This window comes from Cupressus sempervirens, chromosome 6, assembly GCF_028749045.1.
Source record: "Cupressus sempervirens isolate cs-2001-9-10 chromosome 6, ASM2874904v1, whole genome shotgun sequence".
Taxonomy (NCBI): Eukaryota; Viridiplantae; Streptophyta; class Pinopsida; order Cupressales; family Cupressaceae; genus Cupressus; species Cupressus sempervirens.
Genome location: NC_143123.1, coordinates 353,243,508 through 353,269,816, shown reverse-complemented (window position 1 = coordinate 353,269,816; position 26,309 = coordinate 353,243,508). Strand labels below are relative to the sequence as shown.

General features: G+C 38.9%; 1 protein-coding gene across 1 annotated transcript in view; it reads left to right on the top strand.

The window, feature by feature from the left end:
* Nucleotides 1–26,309, top strand: part of LOC149552578 (acyl-lipid (8-3)-desaturase-like) — a 135,688-nt gene that overhangs the window by 44,803 nt on the left and 64,576 nt on the right. Inside the window, exons 3-7 of the mRNA XM_089788175.1 lie at nucleotides 4,736–4,886; nucleotides 5,059–5,242; nucleotides 5,340–5,409; nucleotides 5,514–5,587; nucleotides 5,717–5,784. Of these exons, the coding sequence (XP_089644301.1) occupies nucleotides 4,736–4,886; nucleotides 5,059–5,242; nucleotides 5,340–5,409; nucleotides 5,514–5,587; nucleotides 5,717–5,784 (547 nt within the window). The remainder of the gene's footprint in view (nucleotides 1–4,735; nucleotides 4,887–5,058; nucleotides 5,243–5,339; nucleotides 5,410–5,513; nucleotides 5,588–5,716; nucleotides 5,785–26,309) is intronic.

Here is a 26,309-nt window from a genome sequence, read left to right as displayed (position 1 = left end):
CTTGAAAGGGATATGAGTTAATTTTGGAACAAGCATCAGAGAACAGGGTGTACAGGAAAAAAATAATGGTGCAGAGATAAAGACTTTTGTATGTGCCTGCGTCAAACATCTTGACATATGCTTCCATATCAAAATATTTTGCTACTAAGTTATTTTGTAATTCATCAATATATGATCTATTTGAGTGACTGAAATGTTCTGATTGTAATAAGTATCCACGAGATGCTTGAAGCATTTTATATTTTGTATATGCATAGCATTGTGATTAATAATTAAGTGTTATCAATCACAAGTTGAGATCATTGTACTCAGAGTTTGAGCTCTCAATTAAAAGATCTATTTTAGGTGTGGTTGGGTTTTTTCCCTCGAGTAGGAGGGTTTTCCCAAGATAATATCTGTGTCATTTGTTAGTGTATTTCTGATTATTGCATTCTTATATTTTGGTTCAATAAAAAACTTAACATGGTAACAAAGCGGGTCTAAGGAAAAAATCCAGAACCAGAAATCTTAAGCCTTGAGATATTTTGTTCTTGGGGATGTTCGTTGGCATTCATTGTGTGAGATGGCATGCATGCAGTGCTATGATCATCGTATGAATGCTGGTCCATGATTATTGTTTAATATTGCTAAAAGAGATAGCTGTGTATTGATCCATATCTATGTGTGTGCTGAGATCATTCTTGAGGAAGGTTAGACAACAAAGAAATAAATATTCTATGATTATTCCTTTAAATATTGATCATGAATATTTCTATAATGCTGGGAATAGTGTATGATTTTAACATTGATCTATATATTTCTCTTCATGATAGGTTGATTCTATGAATTATTATTAATCTCTCCTGGTTGCGAGACGAATTGAGAAACAATGGGATGATGAGAGATTGCATGCAAAGTCATGCAGGCTGTAGAAATGAACATGGGGATTTTGCTTGCAGTCATGGGACTGAATTAGAGGTACATAACTTCATTAAAGAGGAAGATCCTTATGGGTTGTCATGATGATTGGTTTTTTCGAAGAGGAAGATCCGTACGAGTTGTCATGATGATTGGTTTTTTCGAAAAGGAAGACCCTTACAGGTTGTCATGATGATTAGTTTTTTCGAAGAGGAAGAAAATCAATATCAAGAGGAAACTTGTGTGGTAGAGGGAGAATGCAAAAGATCCTTGCTTGGTCAAACATTGGAGTCAATTTGTTTATTGTGCCATTCAAACTGTGAGTTTTCTGCCCCTCTTGAGAAGGAATCTCGACTGAGAGGGAGTCTCAACAATCAGACAATCTTTATGTGCTTTAATGAGTTCTTTGTGAGAGAAGTTCGAGGTGCAATCCCTTGTTAATGAATTCTTCTTTGTGAGAGAAGTTCAAGGTGCGTTCCCTTATTAATGTATTCTTCTCTGTGAGAGAAGTTTGAAGTGCAATTCCTTGTTAATGAGTTCTTCTTTGCGAGAGAAGCTCGAGGTGAAATTCCTTGTTAATGAGTTCTTCTCTGCAAGTGGAGTTAGAGTGAGGTGAAATCCCTTGTTAAGGAGATCTTCTTTGCGAGAGAAGTTTGAGTCCTTGACTTTATTTTATGTGTTTCTAACTCAAGCTCTAGGAGTAGCTATGGTGAATATTGTTATGCGTAGATAACAATTTTACATGAAGAAAATTTGTGATGGGATTTTGTTATTGACAGTTTTTGTTGCAGCTTCATTGTGCTTGTCAGATTGAGACACACTGTGACATTTAAATGATCTCTCTCTTGTTAAGGGGGAGTGTTAAGGTAGCTGCGATAGAGATCGTTCTCACCTGTGTGATCAGCTAAGTTTCTCAGAGCATTTTCTTTGTTAAGTTTCATCGAGTGCTGATCCACGTCACCAACAGAGACTTTCAGGACCTTATTCTTTGTCAACATCTTTCTCATTATCGGTTATTATTATTATGTAATCCTTATTCGTAATGAGTATGTGATGATGACTGGGCATTGTGGTTCCTTCATATATGAGGTGGCTTGTGATTGTGACATGTGTGTATATGTCTGGGCTCTTGATTACTGATGGTTTATAATAATGAAATGGTTCAGCCCTTTGTATTTCTTAGCAAATGTCTATTTTGTCAATATCTTCTATGATTGGTCATTGGCTTTATTGTCTTCATATTAAAGGATTAATAAAATAAGAGTCGGGTGGATGTAGACTGTAAAACACCAAAATTTTAACTGCCGTTGGGTGTACTTTGGTGATCTCCGAGCGCTGACTTGTTCTCTTCCTGTGTTTCTAGTCTTCCTGCATGATATTGAGCTTAAGGTGGACATGTATGCTTTTTGAACAAGCATCGAAGAACAAGGTGTATAAGGAAAAAATGATGGTGCATCTGGACACATGCTTCCATAACAAAATGTTTTGCTACAAAGTTATTCTGTAATTCATCAATATATGATCTATTTGTGACTGAAATGTTCTGATTGTAATAAGTATCTGTGAGATACGTGAAGCATTTTATATTTTGTATTTGCATAGCATCATGATTGACAATTAAGTTTTATCAATCACAAGCTTGAGATCATTGTACTCAGAGCTTGAGCTCTCAATAAAAAATCTATTTTAGGTGTATCTGGGTTTTTATGCCTGGATTAGGAGCTTTTCCCAGGATAATATCCGTGCCATTTGTTATTGTATTTCTGATTATTGCATTCTTATACTGAGTTAGTGGACTGCATGGGGTGTCTAATAAATGTGATTATATGTAGCCTCCACAATAGACCCAACCACCCTAGAATTTTTAACATTTTTCATAATGACTTGGACAACATTTTGAGGCCCCACCATCTCAATGGATTGTATGAGGGCATTGGCAATGAAACTTGCATCTTTTACTTGCTTCTCACAATTCGTTGCCTTCAAGAGATTGCTATAACATTCATCAATGGCCTATTTTTGCAATCTTTCCATTCATGAAAATTGGGCACACCTGTTTCAGTCATGTATCTTTGATCACTCCCAATAATGTCTCTATTGAAGCTTTCTCCTTTGCCATGAGGTGGTTCACACCTTTTCATGCCTGAGAATAAACATAATTAGGAGTATGGCAAAGTGTATTCACCACCCCCTGCTAATAAAGGCGATCTAACAATGTTGAAAGGAAGCTCATTGCCATAAATGTAACAAGCAATGCTCTGATCTGCAATCACTCTGATTTCAATTGCGATGGCAGCATCCAATGAGCCTCTTTTTGTGTAACCACAACATTCTCTAGTTCAGAAGGTGGTGCATTGGCATGGAAGGATGTGGGCCAACCGATTTTGTCAAGCCATGAGGAGGCCTCTTTGATCTTTTGTTGGAAAGAGGATGACCAATCTTTGATTTTTTGATTTTTTTGTCAGCTTCCTCTTGTTCTCTAATATATTCCAGGATTAGCTCTTTCTTATCCGACCCCTTACAAGATTTTATTCCGTGTCTATGGATGGCACATAAGTCACCTTTTACTCGATAGTATGAGCTTGTATACTCTATGCCGCAATGGTTATGCCGCCAAGGAAAACTCCCACCAATAGACATTTGCTTAACCATTGATGTTTGTTGTCAACTAGATTGCACCCGCTTGCTGAAATGAACCTTCAACAATCTAGTGAAACATGGGATGATCCTTGGCCTGTGGGTATGGTATGCTATGGATCAACCTCCGGTATGAAGGGATGGCTTCCCTTGAATTACCTACTGAAACTTGACTGAAACTTGGTGGGAAAAGGGATAGAGAGAAAACAAGTAACATCAACTGAACTTGAAACTGGAGGTGATTTGCTGATATTATGAGTTACACATTATCAAGCATCTTAGGCATCTTAGGGAGTTACAAAGCATCTCAATGTCATAAGGGATCCAAAACAACACTACCATACGAAGGAAAATACAGGCATTTTGTAATCTCTCATGCAAAGAAACAAGTTATAAAAATCCATGGCAAGGTGAAGCATTTATAGTACCCTTGATATTCCTCTAAATGTAAGTTGGTATCAATCCCTATTTTTAAATATGTTTTTATTTTCTTTGTATATAATTATTGTATCAAGGCTTAATCCAAATCATATAAAGAAAAGAAAAACATATTTAAAAATAGAGATTGATACCAACTTAGGTTTAGGGGAATATCAAGGGTAGTATAAATGCTTCACCTTGCCATGGATATTTATAACTTGTTTCTTTGCATGTGAGAGTACAAAATGCTTGTATTTCCCTTCGTATGGTAGTGTTTTTTTGGATCCCTTAGGACACCAAGATGCTTTGTAACTCCCTAAGATGCCTAAGATGCTTGATAATATGTAACTTATCATTGTTCTTTGGAACTTAGTTGACAAGAAGTCCCGTTATTCATTATGACCTGCAAGAGAAGATACATTGCAACTGCTATGAAAGGAGAAAAAATAGACCTGATCTCAGGGTTGATAAAATATTGTACACACTGCAAGGGTCTCACACCAGATGCACGAGAACTTCTAGCAAATTATGTTGATGCTTCTACATACATAAGTTGTGTCTACAGTTTTCTCAGCTTTACTTTGAAATGAATTGTAGTTGTAAAATGATATACATTTTTGATGTTATCTTTCCTACGATAAGACACATGGGTACAACTTTTTGACATTCATTTCCTCTATGTACAGATATTGCCAACTATTATCAACAAATTAGGAATTGTTAACTTCTTCTATTGATCATTGGAATTCATATTGTATTAATGTAACTTATTTATCCACAGGAAATTGCTTGGTCGCTATTACATTGGAGAGGTTGATGAGGTTGCCAATGATAGTTTACAACACTCAACAGTTGAGTACTATGAATCAGGAACTGAGCCATTTTATTTAACTCTGAAGGAACGAGTGGAGGCTTATTTTGAAAAGAATAAGGTTTGTTTTTCTGAAATAGTTAGAATCTAATTTGTTGGGTTATTACAAAATTTTATTCTCTTAATAAATTAAAATTTTACAAATGCTAATTGAATGTGAATTGTTATACTTATGAATTAATTTGGCTTATGTTCTTCCGTATTAATTATTCAACCACTGGGAAATATGGCAGGTGAATCCTCGTGTCCATCCAAATATGTTGCCAAAGTCCATTCTTGTAATAGCTGGCTACATGCTCTTTTTTTACATAACCTTCTTTGGGCTTCAAAGTTTTGCACTTTCAGTTTTATCTGCTTTGGCAATGGGCTATTTTGCAGCTCAAATTGGGTTGTCAATTCAACATGATGCTAATCATGGTAAATCCCTGAGATCTTTTATTCATCTTTGGCCTTGATAAATCTATATCCAGTCTTCTTTGGTTTCTTACAATTAGAATAATTCTGTTCTGGTCAGGAGCATATTCAAATGTTAATTGGTTTGGATACTTGATGAGCACATCTTTGGATTTTTTGGGTGCAAGCAGGTTTGACACATGGATATTTTTATCTAGAATTTTTTATTTATGATGATACTATCTTCTGAAAGTTTTTGATTAATATATATTCTAAGTTTGGTTTCTCTTTCTAGTTTCATGTGGAGGCAACAACATGTTGTTGGGCATCACTCTTTTACAAATGTGGACAATTATGACCCTGACATTAGTAATGTTCATGACATACCCATTTATTTATTTCAATTTCTTTCATCAAAAGTAAAATAAATATCCATTTGAATGTTTTTCTTCATGGTTGGTTACCTTGACACTATCAGTGAACAATTATTTCATGCAGGGGTAAAAGATCCTGATGTGCGTAGAGTTACATCACAACAACCAATACAAAAGTATCATTCTTTTCAGGTAAGCATTACAAATTAATTTCTTGGCCTTATTGTTAGTTTCACAAAAATATTGCTTTTATCTATCATAATTTGTCACATTAAGCGGAAAAATTCATAAACAAATTTCTTAATTTGATTATGAGCTTCATGTACCTTTTAGAAACTTCTTCATTGTAATTGTTTATGAACAATTCCTCATCTCTCAATAATAATCTACCTGGTACATTTTGTTTCACAAGACGTAGGGGCTTGTTTGAGAGCATACAGAGGACATTATAGCATACAAACAAGAGACGAGTCCTACATGAATCTTGGAGGTTGCTCCATGTAGATCTCCTCGTGAATATCGCCATGCAAGAAAGTACTGTTCATATTCATCTTGTGAACACGAAGAACCTAGCATGTAGCAAGAGAAATGACAAGGTGAACAAAATCTGCTTGGATCATTGGGGCAAATGTTTCAAAGTAGACAATTTCGAAACAAGATGTTATTGGAGTTTCCTTCCAAGGATCCTCTTGTGACACTTCCCTCTGTTAACTTCTCAACTCCATGAACATGTGTAGTCATTGAAAGTATTTTTCTTTGCAGCATAAATGCATCTTGAAAACACCCAATCATAGAGTTTCCATTAGGTTCATCATGAAAAAGTTGTAGGTTACCTTTGAACCTTTGATTGTTTGATTTGGAAAGATCTCTAAGTTGCATCTTGTGAAGCATCTTTGGACAAAATAGCACCATGCTCATTGGTCGCATTGAAGAACCAAAGGTTCTATAAGCTATATTTGGGAGGCATTTCCAATAATTTTTTTCAAGTGGAGACAATAATTTGAACTGACTGTTTTTGTTACTCCCAAGAAATTGAACTTGATAATGAGGACTGGAATCATTTTGTTATAACCATATCTACTCACTACTTATTGCAGGAGAGGATCTGTAGAATTTGTGACCATTTTCCTAGTCAAGCAGTTGTTGTGTCATCCTCTGACTTAATTGACCGCTCAAGGGATTTTTCCAACATCAATTTCCTTTGATTTGATTTTACAAGAAAAATTTGATGTAAGGGCGTTTATAAAATAATTCAAGGATAATTGGAGATCATTTCATAGTTGAGTTTATCTTTCTGATGATGCAGTTGAATTGTGCTGCAAACTTTCTCATTGTTTCTTTGATATCCCCATTTAATCTCTAAGCAAAATACGCAAGAGATGTTGTATGGTCCAGGTGTGGCAGGCCTAGGACACTTCCAAGTTAGTCACTAGCAGAAGCAATAAGTAAACTTCACAAGTATAGTAGAATAATAAGACAAGAGACAGTTTGTACTGATTAGCAAGAGTATGGACTACTTACAAAATGACTGCCATGAAAGAAAAATTAAAGGAGGTACTGTTGCTCAGAAAATTGTATTATTTATAAGGCTTCACAATTTTCTGTGGAGCTTCTTTATGGAGCAATGGTGGAAAAATAATGCATTGAACATTGAATGGTACACTTGAGTGCAGCGATCTATCATTTTTAAATAACAAATACAATGAGTTGGTAATCAAGACAATAATCAGCAACAGATGAATATTATCGCTGCCTTGCATTATTGCTGCCCAAGAAAGGGTGATTAGTTAACTAAATAGCAAGTTTGATTAGTGACTTGAACAAGTGCATGCTTAATATCTATGTGGTGCAATTTGCATAGAGGTATGCTTCATTAAGATATGTAAGATAAGATAAATTTATTAATGTCCAATGAAATACCAACAAGCGGGTCTGAGGGACTACAACAACTTGGCCCAAGAAAAGTCAACAGTAGCAGCACCAAATGTTGTCTAGGGGAAAGGAACAAGAGCAACAACAAAGCCAAGATGAGGAACTGAGAGGAGAAGCTGAACAACAGCAATAGCTGTCTTGAACAACCAAGAAGTCCAGAACCAAAGTATGGCCTTAGGGTAGGAATAGAGCCCAAGCTATCTTTGAGAACCACTTGGGGATGGTGTGGAATAGGGCCATAATCGTAAGGAGGATGCATGAGGACATGACCTAGAGAGTCCGAAAAGTATGATCGAGAGGCCACTTGGTTATTTGCACTGGGGAAACCATCTTCAAGGATGATGTGATGAGCTGATCCTAGCGTGGTCTCATGTGGAAATGCTGTTGAAAAGAGTGGTGGCGAAGCCTCAGAGCCTCCTGAAGGTAGAAAGCAAGGCACCTCCGATCTATGTACCCAAAGGAGGGGAGAGACTGAGTGCATGGGACTTGTTGCGGGAAAGATAGGAGAGCCAAACAATGATCCCGTCTTGAATCCAAAAAGTGCTCAATGTAGAAAGCCATTCTTGAACTCAAATCCCCCAGGGGGTTGACTGAAGTAGTGAGTGTGTATTGCCTACAAATATTCATCCTAATGTGTCTGGTCAGCTCTTGACGAGGAGGCAACAAATGGGCCGGGACATATAAAGAGTACTTAATATGGAGGAAGGTGGTCTATCTCAATCTTGACAAAACCTAGAAGAGCCAAAGCCTAAGAAAACCAACATCGAGACCTTCCTGTGGGGTCCCATCAAGTGATATCCATCGAGGAGCAGTAGGCAAGATAGATATATTTGTGGCAACCCTTTGAGGAATCCGCAAAACACTGTAGGCGATGTAGGAACTAGACCATAAAAAAATATGTTGGCATAACTGTCAAAAAGCTCAAAGGAGAGACTGGTGAAGGTACTAGCATAACCAATTATGATTGTTTGTCATTGATGTCAAGGCAAAGACAAAACATTGATCAATATGGAGCCATGACTGGTGAAGCTTTGTGAGCACATAAGTGCGACTCTAGTTCACAAGTGTCACTAGATAAATAAGGACAAGCCAAGCTGAGGAAGTGAAAAGAGTAATCATACTTAGACAAAATCATGCTAAGTACATATGGATACAAAGGATGTTGTCAAGCAAGCAGACAGGTTGTGTGAATGTTTGAGCCACGCCAGTAGGATGAAGTGTAAAGGCAAGCTACTTGTGATTGCCACATCACAAATCAAGTGGATCACACTTGACATTGCATTTAACAAAATTGGTACTGTTACATTGAGGATAGACGAAAGAATTTGAACTTTGAATTCCTTCCAATAGAGCAAGCTATCAAAGTCATAGAAAATTTGTGACTTCTGTTCATACAAGGTCCATTTGACAAGAACAACGCAAGATAGTGATAGGAGTTCAAGCTAGACAGGCTGGAGAATTCAAAATTTGAATTCTCGGATTAGGGTTTACAATAGAGTGCATAAGGATTATATAAAAGGCTTTCATTTTTGAAAGAGCAATGGAGATTGATAAGAAAGATGCCAATGAGTAGAGCTAAGTGCAATCTCAAAGAGAAGGAGAAGAGGAAGAGAAAAGTGCAAAGGGTGAAGGTGAAGTGTGTTGACGAGAGCCAGTGTGTCAAGAAACACAATGATGTAGTGTGCTGTAGCTAATAGAGTCGTGCACATAGCGATTGTGTTTGAGTGGCAAAGCTGAGAGTAAGCAGAGCATCAAAGTGATCTATATTAAGCTAAGTACAACAACTATTCTGTTTAGGTCAATCCTTCTTTTGTTCTCTAACCACCACAACAACAAATCTTATTGAGGGTTTCTTGTACTAGATCCCCTAACAAAATGACACGATGGTTTGTGTTCTTAAGTCCTTTAACTGGGCTGCTCTTAACCGGGAAGGCTCTCACAGGTCTTTACTAAATCCCTTCACCAAGTGACACTTGATAGTGTCTTTGTAATCTTTTAACAAAGATAAGCTCTTGACCGATAGCACTTTAGGAGGGTGCAAACTTTGTGAGGGTTATCTCACACACTGTGGTTTTCACCCTAGATGGGCACCCACGAGATAAACACTTGTGTTATGTGATGATATCTTTGTCTTAATTGTTTTTGCTTAATCCCAACTGGTTTAGTTATAGTCATCACTAACAACACACCGATGTGATCAGAAGGAAGGTGAAAGAATTTAAAATTATCTACAATATATTGATTCACCCCCCTGCCCTAAGTTTATTCACTTGTTTGCGAACCAACAAAATAGTACCAAGCTAGAAAGGATGGACCCCAAACTCAACTGGGACTATGCTATGTGGAGTAGTCTGCCAACAACAGATAGTGCATGGAAGAAATAGCATCTAAACACACTCCATCGAGGCCCAATCAATCTCTAGTAAGAAGGGCCCCTACAACATAGACCCATAAAGCACCGTTGGTTTAATCAAAGTGTCCATAAGAGTCAACTTTGACTTTGTGTCCTAAAAGTGATGCTTGAAACCCTGCCTCTCAACAAGGGCCAAAGAACCATATCCTTTGTTGATGCGAGGTTGGACCACATGTCTCACATGTCTCAAGTCGTAGAGAGAAGTAAGACCATCAAGAAGTCTTTGCTGGGGGAGGTTAGAAGAACCACACTATCCACAAATAGAAAAATATAGATCAAGACTTGATGTAAGTAGCGACTACCCCCCAAAGCTGAGTGTGCTTGCGGGTAAGCCTCCAACTTGTCAATGTAAAGTCTAAAAAGTGTGGGAGAAAGAGGGAAGCCCTTTTCACCCCAATGATCCTCTGAATGAACTCAGAAAGCTCATGGGGGGTCCTTATGTGCCCCGTCACTGACTTATAGAGTCTCATGATGGTCGCCAAAAGTGTTTTAGAAATCCCAATATCTTGGACACTTTGGAACAATGTCGTCCTAGGGATAGAATCAAATGCCTTGTAAAAATCCATGAAGCAATTTTAAACCTTTGAGGAGCTATGTTGTGCTTCCTAGATAATGACCTTGAGAGTCATGATGCGGTCCGGTGTCTAAAAATATGGACGGAACACAGATTAAATATAGATTTTGGACAATGTATGCTAAATCATGATGATCATGTAGTTATTGGGATTGAAAGTAAGCCCAACCTTGTCAGTTGGGTGGATAATGTGTTGAGACCAAGAGGGAGGAATCTAGTGCAAACCAACCTGTTGAACAAATTTGTGAGGAACGAACCTAGAACCGTGATGCTATACTTGAAGATTTTTGGTTGGAACCTTTCCTCATATGCTCTTCTGCTACTATTTAGGCACCTGACTACCTCACTGATGTTACTAATCATGAAAAGATGACACTGGGAGGAAGGAGCGTCAACATGTTATGGGCGTAGGTGTTCTTATGGGTACGCAAAGAGAATTAGGGGGTGGAGCGATGGGGTATAGAGAGGTATTCCACCTTTGGATGGATGTGGAAATGCGGTCAAACAAGGTGGAAACACTACCTTTAAGGGGTGTCAGGTCAAGGGGAGGAGTTGCCTGAGATGCAAAGTAAAGAGGTCACGGTCCCCACTGTCAAAGCCAAAGAATGTTGTGGAGGAGTTGAAGGGAGGGGGGGTGTAATATCCCTAATTGGATATTATCTCGTTCTCCCCTTTTTTCAGTATATTTAAAATTGAATATTGCAGAGGTATTATGAACACAATCGAAAAATAGTAGATAAACCAACCAACATTTATCCAGCCTCTTTAGCAATATAATATTCAGATTCAATTATAAGAACATGCAATTCGTGACAACAATAAAACCAATTGTTTTTCACAAGATAACAATTCGTTATTTCCAAAATAACATTCAAGATGTCGAACATATACCCATGAATTACAAACTGATGAGATGAAACCAACAAACTCTTATAATCCTTAAACAACATTATTGCCTTATACAAGGACAATATAACAACCAACAACTAAAACGTTATCGTATTATATAACAACAACAGAATAACCAGCTAACCACAATCCAATCTTATACACAGATTTTATAGTGAGATTGGAAAATAAGAGAAGGATTTGTAAGCACAATTGAGACATTTGAAATGATATCTCCATAGACAATGGGTTTGTGTCCACTGCTTGCCTCAACATGTAATGACCCCAAAAGGTTATAACTTCTTCAAACACCAAAAATCTTTATACTTCAGTTGTTTGACATTTCGTCAAACACTTTGCAAACAAGCTCTGATGCCACTGTAATAACCCTCCTCAAATCAGCTCTCAAAGATGCTGATTGAAGGCTCAAAGAATTTTGTCAAACAATTCACATGCAAGAGACATATGAATGATATAGTATTTCAGCTTGCTTTAAATGACTTTTTTCCAATTTGCATCAATGAGAATCTAGTGATAGAAGATTACAATGAACTACACAATGACCTAACATGAGTGTGCTCCTAATTTTGACAATATTCAGTGCATATATTATGATCTAAGCATGAGAAAAGAACACCTACAGCCAACAGGCATTTTTGCAAACAATTGGTATGCAAACTATCTAGCTGATAAATAATGAGATTGAATTGCTTAAATGACACCAGCAACTATTATCTTTTTGATTGCAATCAAATTTCTAATACAATGCTCATGAAATATGGCCAAGACTTTGGCATTTACATGGATTACCAAAATGACAATGTTGGTATAATGCACACTTACAGCTGAAACTTATAATACCCTAAAAAAAACAATACTAACAAGGAAACCTGGTTGTAGATGGCTGTAATAATTTTCCTTCAATGCTGCCCCTTTTGCTTTACTTTTTCGAACTGCTTTTTCGGCCTGCTTTTTTGGTTCTGCTTTTTCCGCTTGCTTTTTCGATTCCGCTTTTTCTGCCTGCTTTTTCAGTTCCGCTTTTTCCGCGTGCTTTTTCGGTTCCACTTTTTTGGACTGCTTTTTCGTTTTTTCTTTTTCGGATTGCTACCCTGTTGAATCTCAATACCATATCTTTCAATGACGTCAAGATTTTCAGCTTGAAGGGATTTCGTCCTTCAAACTATTGAGACATAACCTCCAGAAAATTCTCCAATTTCTTTGATATTTCCAACCATGCTTAAAAGAAGCTCTTTCATTTCTTTTATAGTGTTCTCACAAGAGCTCCATCCTTCGTTTTCTTAATGTGGGATAAAGCATAACTCCCTTTATGTAACTTAGGTCTCTAATGTTTTATAAAATAAAAGGGACTCTTTTAATTTAAATATTTCCCACAAACTATAGTCTATGTATTCATAAAGTTAAATATTTAAATTTAACTTTATAAAATAGTTTTATCAATGCAAAACAAATCTTATCAATGATAAACAAGTCTTCTTGCCGATTTTAAACAATTACCATCGACACACCGCTGCCACTGGATGTCCACCCATGCCCAAGATGACTTACTATAAATAGTAAGTATGCCCAAAGTTGCCTCAAAACCCCTCAGAAAGACTTGCAACTGAAACTATCTAGGCCAAATGGCCTCTAAGCCCTTTTGATGTCCTGGTTAGCCTACGGGACCATGGGGAAATAGGCTAATGACAACATCATGCTATGAATGCTAAAAAGGGGACATTACACAACGAGGGGCTACGCCCTCACATTGGCTGAAAGCTGAAGCTTTTTGAATGACTCTCACAAGAGAGAACTGAAAATCAGAATAATAAATCAAGCATACCAAAAGGAAGGGGTCTCTTCCCCTTTTGTTCTCGCAACGGTGACCCTTCAAATTCCTTTCTGGGTTTTTTGTCTTAACTCTTCTCGTCCTCTTGTGACCACAAGGAATATTAATTTGACTTTTAATAATAAATATTAAGTGTACATAGTCAAATTTAATATTGTAAATTCGTCCCTTCTTATTATTTCTAATGTCCCCAAAGAAGGGACATTACAAATCTCCCCTCCTTGAGATTTCTTGCCCTCAAGCAATATGTACCAAGATTCCATATAAATTTGTAGTTAATCTAGTAGCCCAAACTAACAACAAACCTGGCCAAACTGTGAAGCATGGTACCACTCTGTAAAACACCTGTCAACCGAGTTTCTGGATCCCATATTGCTCTTTGAAGAAACGCTGTGCCTGTAAATTGATCAACACTGATCATCAACATAATCAACCTCAAACTGAATAGGACCACAATAAAATCCTCGTCCAACCATAGATACAATCTGCCAACACCTCGATCCAAAACTTTGTTATGCTGCCTTGCTGCTATGATGATATAGCAATATATCCAGGGTCCATGTATAATCCAGTAGAATGTGAAGACTTGACTTAGATGGATGATGTAAGTAATGAGCTGCTCAAAAGATGAAACCACCATCCCATGGATGTCAAAATCCATACTGTCGGCATAAACTGGGAGAATTCTCAAGCACATAGGTGCTATGAATATGAAAGATGCTGAGAAACTAACCACAAACATCACATAAATATTCCACTGAGAATTGTTTAGAGGCTGATGAAGAAAATTCACCCAACTCCTGAATGGAATGATATGAGAAATTATGTTGGGGCTGATCAAATGATAAGCAACAAAAGTTGATTCGTCATTCCCATGTTGAGATCCGAATTCACTGCTAGGATCTAAGCCAGGATCCCAAAGTCTGAATTCACTGATGTCCTGGTTAGCCTACGGGACTGTGGGGAAATAGGCTAACGACAACATCATGCTATGAATGCTAAAAAGGGGACATTACACAACGAGGGGCTACGTCCTCACACTGGCTGAAAGCTGAAGCTTTTTGAATGACTCTCACAAGAGAGAACTGAAAATCAGAATAATAAATCAAGCATACCAAAAGGAAGGGGTCTCTTCCCCTTTTGTTCTCGCAACGGTGACCCTTCAAATTCCTTTCTGGGTTTTTTTGTCTTAACTCTCCTCGTCCTCTTGTGACCACAAGGAATATTAATTTGACTTTTAATAATAAATATTCAGTGTACATAGTCAAATTTAATATTGTAAATTCGTCCCTTCTTATTATTTCTAATGTCCCCAAAGAAGGGACATTACAAATCTCCCCTCCTTGAGATTTCTTGCCCTCAAGCAATATGTACCAGGATTTCATATAAATTTGTAGTTAATCTAGTAGCCCAAACTAACAACAAACTTGGCCAAACTGTGAAGCACGGTACCACTCTGTAAAACACCTGTCAACCGAGTTTCTGGATCCCATATTGCTCTTTGAAGAAACGCTGTGCCTGTAAATTGGTCAACACTGATCATCAACATAATCAACCTCAAACTGAATAGGACCACAATAAAATCCTTGTCCAACCATAGATACAATCTGCCAACACCTAGATCCCAAACTTTGTTATGCTGGCTTGCTGTTATGATGATATAGCAATATATCCAGGGTCCATGTATAATCCAGTAGAATGTGAAGACTTGACTTAGGTGGATGATGTAAGTAATGAGCTGCTCAAAAGATGAAACCACCATCCCATGGATGTCAACATCCATACTGTCGGCATAAACTGGGAGAATTCTCAAGCACATAGGTGCTATGAATATGAAAGATGCTGAGAAACTAACCACAAACATCACATAAATATTCCACTGAGAATTGTTTAGAGGCTGATGAAGAAAATTCACCCAACTCCTGAATGGAATGATATGAGAAAATATGTTGGGGCTGATCAAATGATAAGCAATAGAAGTTGATTCGTCATTCCCATGTTGAGATCCGAATTCACTACTAGGATCTGAGCCAGGATCCCAAGTCTGAAATAAAACTCTTCCTCTTCATGGCAAATTAGAGATGATTCCTCGTTTAACACAAAAAGAAGATTGTTGGACGTCCAATCAGCAACAACTTCAAACAAAGGGTTGTTGACAAGCTCAAAGTGATCTGAAGTTTTGGTACTTAACCATTTGGGGCAGCTATCCAAGTCATACATCTGCTGAATGCTCTCAAGTTCGTCAATGACTTCCTGGAAGAACTCCTGCGTCACTCTGTTCTCATGTTCTCGAGAGTGTTCCATGAACTTGATTTGATTTTCTGCTCTCCGTAGAGAAAATTGAGTTTCACTCAGTGCCTCCCGAACATGCTTAAGCATCTCGTTAAGATCCTCAATTTCATCCTTTTCCCTTTTTGACTGTGTTGCATAAATCTCAGCAACCTTAAGAATATGATCCCTGTCGGACAGCAGATATAAGTAATCTGATTTCATAGTCTCCAGGGCTGTTTTGACCTTCTGTAAATCGGCTACATGCCAGTCACCTTCCCCTTCTTGTGGGACCTTCTTGTAGAGGTCCTCAATCAACTCGGGGGTACTGTCATACTGCACTAGGGATGCTACCACCATGTCTTTACTAACCTTTAGTTGATTTCTCAATGCATGCATTTGCTTATCTTGTTGATACATGTCACCGTCTTGTAGTGTCATCTTGGATGGTTCTTCTCAATTTTTGCCATGGGTGTAGGCACAATATGGTTCATCACACAAAATTTTCAATTTGTTATTACCGCGTGTGCAACTGTCCTCATCTGCCTATTTGTCAACACTAACCTCCAATTCACCAACATAAAAACTCGTACCCTGGGTAACATCTCCTACGTGGTCGTTGGAAAGCTGTAAGTCAATGGCAGTTGACTGCTCTTCTACTTCAAAAACCTCAATTTGATGACCTTGATCTGCGGGACATTCATCATACATAGTTTTGCATTGGTCTTTTGCGAGGAGATCTTGAGCTAATTCAAAATACTTCCTTTTCATCATTTCATTCCTATTTTGGTGCTCTAAATAAAATTTCAAGTAATCATTGAATGGTAACTCATGCTGAATTCTGATAGGAAGTTCTTCATAATCTCCAAAACTGTCAAGGATTTTTGTTCTCATGTCAGCTTCAGACTTCGGGGCTAACTGTTCTTGTATTTTTATGGTATCTGTATGCATATTACCAACAATAGCAGGTGAGCCCATATCTTTGGCATATGAAATATAACCAAAAGTTAGCTCATATGCAGATGTCACTATTCCCTGTGCAGTTACAGCAGGTTGATGATTATGTTGTGACCCTATACTAGTTATTGAAGTGATAGCTAGCAGATCTTGCAAAGCGAGCAAGCCGTTAGAAGAGCAGAAACTCTCACTTTCTCTAAAATTACTTGCCTTTTTCTCATTATTAGTTATTTGCAAAGAGGCTGATGCATAATGTGGTCCTTTTCTCAAAATGGAAGGAGTGTTTGTTAAGCTCTTTGCTACATTTCTTAACACCACTTCAGGCTCTTTCTCACATATGGAGTGTGATGGATAGAAACGAATTGAATTATTGCTTGATATCTCCATCTTTTGAGCATCAAACAAACTACATGTCTGGCAAGTACAGCCAGGTGAATTTGCAGCATCAGAAGTGATAAATGAAGCAACACCATTATATAGTTTTGGTAACTCATTTTGCAGAGAACTACAATTCAGAGACTTCTCCTAAACAAAATGACATGTAGACTTCATATCTAAAGCACTGCTTTCATTTATAGAAGAGGCTCCTATAGAAAATTTCCCAGTTCTCATTTTCTGCATGTTATTCTTCAAATCATGAATTTCAACCTTTGATGTGCAAACAGTAGAGGATCATGAATCCCTATTCACTGAACCTGATAGATTAAGATCTTTACAAGGTGATCCTACAACTGCTGAAATTGGAGTAGATGCCTATTCAACTCCTAAATAAGAAACTAATGATAAATCAAAAGTAAGTGGTTCGAGAAGCTCCATAAGCAAACTAGATGCCAAAATTAAAGTAATCTTCTTATTCAGTTACCCTCCACAGGCTCCCGTTAACTCACAACTACAGTAAAGACTAAAACGGCTCGGTATTTGGTTATGCCAAATTTCTCGACACATTATTCCATTTACAACGTCCACAGACATTTCTTAATGAATCCTGGACGACAATATATATCTCAGATGACAAGGCCCAATTAAACAATGATCCACCACTCTTGACCAATAAGATTCTCTCGTATTCTTTTATTAAACTTAATATATTTCCTTAGCTCTTGCACCGACGATTTTGAACCAATTCTTGTTTGCTTTGTCATACCACTCCACCTGTCTTCTGTATAGAATGAGGTTATTCATTAATTCCATCTTGGTGTGTAGGCAACTGGCATACACCAACTACTAATCCTATGCTATGACCCCTCCCGCAGATGGCGTTATACTATGATGTCCTGGAGTTGATTCAAGTCTTCAGAACTCTTGAAAATGTGTTTGCTTTTCTAGATGAGGTTTACAACATTCTTCCAGACGCCTGGGCATAGTGGTATTCACCAAACCCAAAATACCTAATCGGCTCCACTCTATGTTACTTTATTTTCTATTGGCGGATGCGAACGGTATCCTCATTGTGTCTAATTCTGCTGTCGATACTTTGGAGATACACTCGAACAATCTTGTCTGCCCTCCCTTTGTTGCTTGGAGTTCTTTCCTTCAGAGATTTATGGCTTCCTCTTTCTTCAGAAAACTTGAGCATTTACCAAGTCGACCTTCACAACTGCATTAAGAAAAGAAGCTACTCGTGACTTGTTGATGTGAGTTGATAAGGTGGTCCTCAATCCGGTACTGCAGTGATGGATGCATTGCGCTTTCATCCCAAATACTCCAGCATGGCTGCCAATAACTCTTATCTTCTTTCCTGGATTCCTCTGCTATAGACTCTCTGTCGTGCCTTACTAAACTTCTTGCAATTGCAATCACTTTGCTATAATGGCCTGGGAAAGATGGGGGAATCACGTCTTCAGCTCAACTCACTGATAAGACCCGATTGGTCAAGTCTTCAAAGCTCTATTATATTCATAAATCCACGCTAATGAATTAATTTTCTCCAGATTCTGGATGTTAAATTTGCAGATTGAAAATATGAAACTTTGACTCGAAAGTTGTTGCCACACACTTGTTCATCTTTGTATCTTTGGGATCAAATTGTATGCCACATACCCCACTCTTGAGTGTTGTACTCCATCGAACCTTTCTAGTTCTTAAATCAAACAGTTTTATATATCCATTGTCATAGCCAGCCAAAACACAACGCTCTTTGTCATTGTATGAATTACCAAATGCAACGCTCTAGCAATCTTGGGTTGTATCCTTGGTTTTAGGTTCAAATAGAGCTACTGGATCATCTTTTTGCCACTGGTCCCCAATACACACCTGCTCATCTCTTCCACCTGTAACAATTTTAGGAACCCCATGACCGATTCCAAGGCCACCGCATCCATCAATAGCATTTATAATTGTTTCATGAGCATGTGTGAAGATTTCCTTTAAAACCACTAGTTGCCAGCTGCAAAATTCATAATACTGAAATCTGCAATGAACCCGTTCCAAACACAATACTAGAATATCGCGTTTCTAGCCAATCCTATGAACTCTTACTTCAATGTCTGATAAGGATTTACTATCGATTTCCAATAACCACACGGGCTAGCAGGAGACACAATTCTGATATAACTTCACAGGCTAGCAGGAGAAACAGCTCTGATACCACTGTAATATCCCTAATCGGATATTATTTTGTTTTCCCCTTTTCTCAGTATATTTAAAATTGAATATTGTAGATGTATTACGAACACAATTGAAAAATGGTAGATAAACCAACTGGCATTTATCCAACCTCTTTAGGAATATTTATATTCCGATTCAATTTTAAGAACATGCAATGTGTGACAGCAATAAAACCAACGGTTTTCCTGAAGATAACGATTCATTATTTCCAAAATAACATTCAAGATGTCGAACATATAACCATGAATTACAAATTGATGAGATGAAACCAACAAAATCTTATAATTCCTTAAACAACGTTATTGCCTTATACAATAGCAATATAACAACCAACAACAAAAACGTTATTGTATTATACAACAACAATACAATAACCAGCTAACTACAATCCAATCTTATACACAAACTTTGCAGTCAGATTGGAAAACAAGAGAAATTGTAAACACAATCGAGACACCTGAAATGATATCTCCACGAACAATGGGTTTGTGTCCACTGCTTGCCTACATGAGGTGCTACATCCTCACACAGGCTGAAAGCTGAGGCTTCTTGAATGATTGTCACAAGAAAACTGAAAATCAGAATAATAAATCAAGCATACCAAAAGGAAGGGTCTCTTCTCCTTTTATTCTCGCAACAGTGACCCTTCAAATTCCTTTCTTGGGTTTTTTGTCTTAACTCTCCTCGTCCTCTTGTGACCAAAAGGAATATTAATTTGACCTTTAATAATAAATATTCAGCCTACATAGTCAAATTTAATATTGTAAATTCGTCCCTTCCTAATATTTCTAATGTCTCGAAGGAAGGGACATTACAGGGGGAGTTGGGCATGGGGGTGGCAGCATGGGGGGTGGGGGGCAGGGGTGTTGGAGGGGGGTAGGGGGCTACAAGGTGAGGTTGAGGAGAGCATGGTCAACAAAGGGAAGATAGGTGATGGTAAAATATATGACAGAGGGAATGAGATAGGAGAAAGAAAAGGCATAATCCATCATAGAGAGGGTATCAAATGAACAATTTGGACCTCAGAAGGCAGGGGAGGTCATTCAAGATAACCAAGCTAGTGGATTCAGATAGCCATAGCAGATGGTGTCCGTACCTCATGTGACAGCTTGCAAAATTATTAGAGGATCTTTGAAGACCAAGTAGGGCTAGGTCTGAGTCTATAGTGCACAACAAATAGGCTAAAAAGTGAATGATCTAGACCTTAAAAGGCATGGGAGGTCATTCAAGATAATTAAGCCAGAGGATTCACATAGGCAGATGGTGTCTGTTCCTCGTGAGAGGGCTTGCAAAATTATTAGAGGATCTTTGTAGACCAAGTAGGGCTAGGTCTGACTCTATAGTGCACAATGAATCCAAAACCCTATTAGGGAGAAGAGTCTGTCTGTCTCTAACCCATGCATTGAAGTCTCACATAATGATTATGTTACCAATTGCTAAGAATGTGGTAATATTTTCATGGAATTCAGAGAAAGGGTCCCCATTGGGGCTACTATGTATAGTGTAGGGTGATGACGCAGGTGGGAAATAACGAATGACAATTTAGACATCCCTACCACCTGCTGCTACGTGGTAGACTTGGATCCACATAAATCTAGTAAGGTTGTCAAAGTGAGCTATAGATGTCAGACGTTGGAGCTGATCACTAACCAAACAAGAAACCATCTCGAGCCTCTAACACCCTGAGCATTAGACCTCCTTTCTAAAGGCAAAGAGCTAATTAGAGCCAACGACTCTTGCTAAGTTCCTTCATACCCAACCGAGTTTTTACCTGTCATTGGGCCGCACGTGTTATCCACATATCTCACCCCAAAGGGAATGAATCTCTAATTGTTGCGTTTAGGTTCTTGATGACTGCCCATTTACCCTCACATCTCGCTGCTATAACAAGTTCCTGGGAATGTTTTAGTTCAACCACTGGTGATAAAATAAGATCCTTAGCTAGATAGATTTTTCGTGGGAAGATGAAACAACGTCCATCTAACTCTGAGTATTCTCAAGTGATTCGTTGAAGATAGTAAACATAAGAAAAGGGTGTTATCAAAGCCCAACCAAGCTTTGTCCAATGTCAATTATAAGATATTGAGCTGGTCCTTGAGAAAGGAACACATTGCTATGAGTGGATTAGAGGAAGGAGCAACAGAGCCTGAAACCTTTATGTTCGGCTCACGAGCCCAATTCTGAGATATCGAGTTGGTCCTTGAGAAAGGAATATGTTCTATGCTGGAATTTTTTTTGATCACGCGAGCTTCTTTTTCCCGCGTCTTTGCTGATGGGTGTGATTCAACCTCGACCCTTTTGGTGTTGCTTGTGCCTCTGCTATGTGCATTGGTGCTCTTTGTAGCGACTTCCCATGTTTTGCTTGTTGCGCCTCCTTTCTTTCTTTCTTTCGTCTTGTATGCATTGTGCTTTAGCTTGTCTCTGACTCATGCCACACCTTGCCAACTTTGGTTTGTAGTAGGCTCTCTTCAGGCTTGTGATTTGGTGTTTGCTTTGACGATGCAGGTTTTCTATGAATGTGAGTAGTGGGAGGGATGGCCAGTTGGGATTGTCTTTTGTGGATACCACCTTGGATACCACTATGATCATAAACAACCACTATGGGAATGAACCATAAAATAAATCAAAGGGCCAAGTACACAATCAATTATATTTAAGATTTGGGGACAATTACAACTTAAGTTACAATAGTAGCCTTCATGATTACAATGATACATAGATGATTGCGTTAAACTCTAATACTCCCAAAAACAATTTCAAGGGGAAAAGAAGCTCTAATCCTTTGATGATACATCTTCTAGATATCTTTCTTCTTTTCTAACCTCCATAATCAAAATAACAATTTTCAAGATTGTCAACATTATAAGTGAAGAAAGGAACAACTTGGTGTAAATGGAACGAAGAATCTTGTTCAAATCCTCATTGATCATCCACAACTTCAGGAAGTTGTAGTTGTTGGTGGATTAATGGCACTTCTGTTGTCATGCGATGCTTGTCTGCTTCTCTCTTGTTGGTTGCGCTGTTGTGGTGGGCTTGGATTTGTGTTGTTTAGGCGGGCTTGCTTTCTTGTGTCTCTACAAGTGCTAGTCATGTTCTATGCTGGGCTTTGTTTTGATCATGTGAGCTTGTTTATCCTACGTTATTGCTAATGGGTGTGATTCAGCCTCGACCCTCTTGGTGTTGCTTGCACGTGTTCCTAGTGCCCATTGTCCGCGGTGTTTGCGTTTGTCTCTACTATGTGTGTTGGTGTCCTTTAGCAGTGACTTCTTTCTTCTCTTGTCATCCCGTGTTTTGCTGTCGCTCCTTTCTTTCTTTCTTTCTTTCTGTATGTGTTGTGCTTTAGCTTGTCTTTGACTCATGCCACACCTTGCCAACTTTGGTCTATAGTAGGCTCTCTTCGGGCTTGTGATCTAGTGCTTGCTTTGACCATACGGGTTTTCTATGTCTGTGAGCAATGGGGGGATGGTCAGTTGGGCCTATCTTTTATGGATACCACCTTGAAGAGTCCAAACCTCCCACTACCCCCCCCAGAAACTTACCAATGAAAACCTTCTTTAGACACCTTAGTTTTTCAAGATTTACTGGATAAGGTTGAGTGCCTGGAATCAGACAATGTAATGCTAAAAAATGCTCTGCACATAATTTCTTAGAGAATGCTGAACTAAAAATGCAACTCTCCTACTTTGAACACATATCGATTAAAGATGTTGATATTTTAGAAATAAAAAATAAATTCTGAACTGGTTTCACTTTAGTAGACCCTTAAAAGCAAGACTGAGAAACAATTAGGGACATATACTTTGGTTTCTAATAACACTGTTACATGTCTCGCAGATGTTGAGGAATTAGTCCATGCCAAACTCTCAGAGTGTACTTAGAGGGGAGGGCTTGAGAGCTGAACCTCAACTTTTGAGGCCTCCCTTTTCCTTCCTCTTGTCCACTCGCAATGACGTACTCCTTTCTCAAGGATTGACTAGATATCTTACATCTGACTTTAGAAAGAGCTTGGCTAGGCTTTGACGATGTCCTTTTCCTTCGTTTCCTGTCTTTGGTGGATCACTTGAGAGCTCTTAGAGCCGGAAGGAAATTGTTTTCTCTTCCCATAAGAATCTAACTAGACGAGAATATCACTAGATCACAGGTGGTTGAACAAAACCATTTGCGGGAACTTGTTACAACAACAAAACGTGAGGGTAAATGGGTGGTCATCAGGAACTTGAAAGTAATGATTAGAGATTTATTTTTGCTTGGGTGGGATACTTGAACAATGCGTGCTACTAAATGATGGTAAACGTAGTTGGGCATGAAGCAACTTAGTGGGGTTATGCTTGCATGCCAACTGTTGATGGCTCCTTTTGGTCCATGCCTAGCTTGCTCCTTGATGTTGTTGGATCGACTGACCTCCTCTCACAAAGACACATGAGAGTCCTGCTGGGCCACTCCCAAGGGTTACTAGTTTACACTAGCTCTCAATTTCAGGGATGAGGTATGTAGGTCTAGGGGTGTTAGAGGTTCCTCGGGGGGTGGGGGTGTGTGGGTTGTTTGGTTAGTGATAGACTCCAATATGTGACTTCCATAGCTCACTCTAACAACCTTGTGAGATTTATGTGAATCCGAGTGTCTTTGCCATATGCTAGTTCTTTCCCATAACCTCTCCATATGCTATGCACAATGGGCCTGAGGGGGACCCTTTCTCAGACATGCATGAGAATATTCTTAGATTCTCTACGATGGGTGACATCATCCTTTTGGGTGACTTCAATGCACAAACTAGAGACAAACAAACCCCTCTCCATGATAGGGATTCAAATTCAATGTGCACCTTGGAGCCAAACCCAACCCTACATGGTCTTTAAAGATCCTTCAATGATTCGATGAGCTCTCTCACAAGGTATGGGCGCCATCTGTTGCAGCTTTGTGAGTCCTTGGACATAGTGATCTTGAACGACCTCCCCTGCCTTTTAGGTTCCAGTTCTTTCACTTGCTCACTACATTGTGGTAGATTATGTTTTCTTTTGCTCCTCTTTCATTTCCTATATTAGTTGTTTACCATCATTCGCCTTCCCTTCACGGACAATGCTTTCCTCAGTCCCACCTCGTGGGCCCCTCCTTGTCCCCCCAAACCCCCTTCCTTTCCCTGCTTCGTGATCACTTCTCCTTTAGCTTCGATAGTGGGGACTGTGGCCTCTTCACCATGCATCTCAGGTAGCTCCCCCCCTTTGACCCCTCATCCCTTGGTGGTAGTGCTTCCACTCTGTTCAACCTCATTTTCTTCTCTATTTGGAGGTGACTTGCCTCTTCAACCCCCACCGTTCTAGCCGTAGATCGTCTTTGCTTACTTGTAAGAATACCCGATCTCATAACTTGTGGTTTGATGGTGACTGCAACTCTTTCCACCGCATCCTGCGTATTTCCTCTACCTTCCATCTCACCTCCATGCAATTGAAGTTTTCCTACCACCTCTTTATTTGCTGGAAAGCGCACCTTTAGCTCACTTTGTAGCCGTTCCCTTTGGGTTTTGGTCCTCTAGTCCCCTTCTGGCTTGCTCGTTTCCCTCACAAGATCCCCTTCCTCCACCTTGGACCTTGACTTGCTGATCTCCAACACCTCCACCCTAAATGACATTTCAGGGCAGCCTCTCATTATTGTCACCCCTCCCTACCATTACCATCTTTTCATGATTAACAACATTGGTGAGGCGATCAGGTGTTTGAGTAATAACAGAGCAACAGATGAGGAAGGGTTCCAAGCAGAACTCTTCAAGTATGGCAATAGGGTTCTTGGTTCCTTGCTCGTAGGGTTTATTAACCAAGTGGTTTGCACTTAGTTCCCTTCCTCTTGGTCTAGACCAAGGTAATGAGACTCGACCTAGACTTGGCAAGGGTAACTCGAACCTTGACCCGGCTTGGACTCAGCAGTGACTTGGCAAAGTGACAAAACCCTTGAAATTTAGAGATTTTTTAGGATTTAAAGAAATTCCATGCACCCATTATTGAATAAAGCTTAAAGACACAATAACATCATGAAATAGAAGGTAATTTGATCACATACATAACATACATCGATTACATAAGTACAAAGGTAAATTTTAGATGTATTAAGAAAATATTGAAAAGAAAAATTAAAAATCCGACAAGTTAGCTAAGCAAGTCATTTGAGTCAATCGAGTTGACCCATCGAGTTAGGGTCATGGGTCATTTTGACTCGGCTGAGGTAACTCGACTCACTGACTAGGACGACTCGCGAGACTCGTAGCGAGTCTCGTTACTTTGGTCAAGACACATTATTCATTTGATTCACAAGGTAGTGCCTACTTCCGACTCCAACAACTACAAAACCATCATGATTGGGCACGCAGTTCCCAAACTCTATGCTACACTTGTACACGCTATTCTTTCATGGGAGTTGGATCAGAGATAGACTTGGGCTAGAGGGCAAGCTGGATTTCTTTGTAGTTTTAGACTTTGGACCATATCATGAATGTTAAAGCGATTATCGAGGAAGCACGACATCGCTCCTCGAAAGTTTATTGCTGCTTTGTGGATTTTGGCAAGGTCTTTGATTCTATCCCCAGGACAACGTTGTTCCAAAGGCTTCGAGATATTGAGATTTTTGAGACACTTTTGGATGACATCATGAGACTCTTAAGTCTATGGTGGGGCATATTAGGACCCCCTAGAGGCATTTTGAGGTCATTTAGATTACCATTGGGGTTAAACAAGGTTGCCCTCTTTCTCCACACTTTTTGGACTTTACATTGATGAGTTGGAGGCTTAGCTATAGGTGCACTCCCTTCTGATGGGTGATTGCTCCTTACATCACATCTTGATCTATACTTTTCTTTTTGTGAATGTTGCGGTCCTCTCGACCTCCTCCTCGAAGGGGCTACAAAGACTCTTTGATAGACTAGCTTCTTTCTGTGACTTGCAACAACTCATGGTGAACCTGGTGAAGACCAAGGTGATGATCTTCAATTGGTTCAAGACTTCTCACCTCCATTCCTTCTCCCAAGTTTCTGAGATTGAGAGTGCGTCGTCTAATACATATCAGGGGGGTCATGTTTTCAAGTCCTTGTTTAGTATGAGACTTGTGCTCTAGCCTCACATCAACAAAGGGTATGGTTCTTTGGCCCTTGTTGAGAGATCATGTTTCAGACATCACTTTCGAGACACAACATACAAGTTGACTCTTATGGACACTTTAATTTGACCGATAGTGCTCTATGGGTTTGT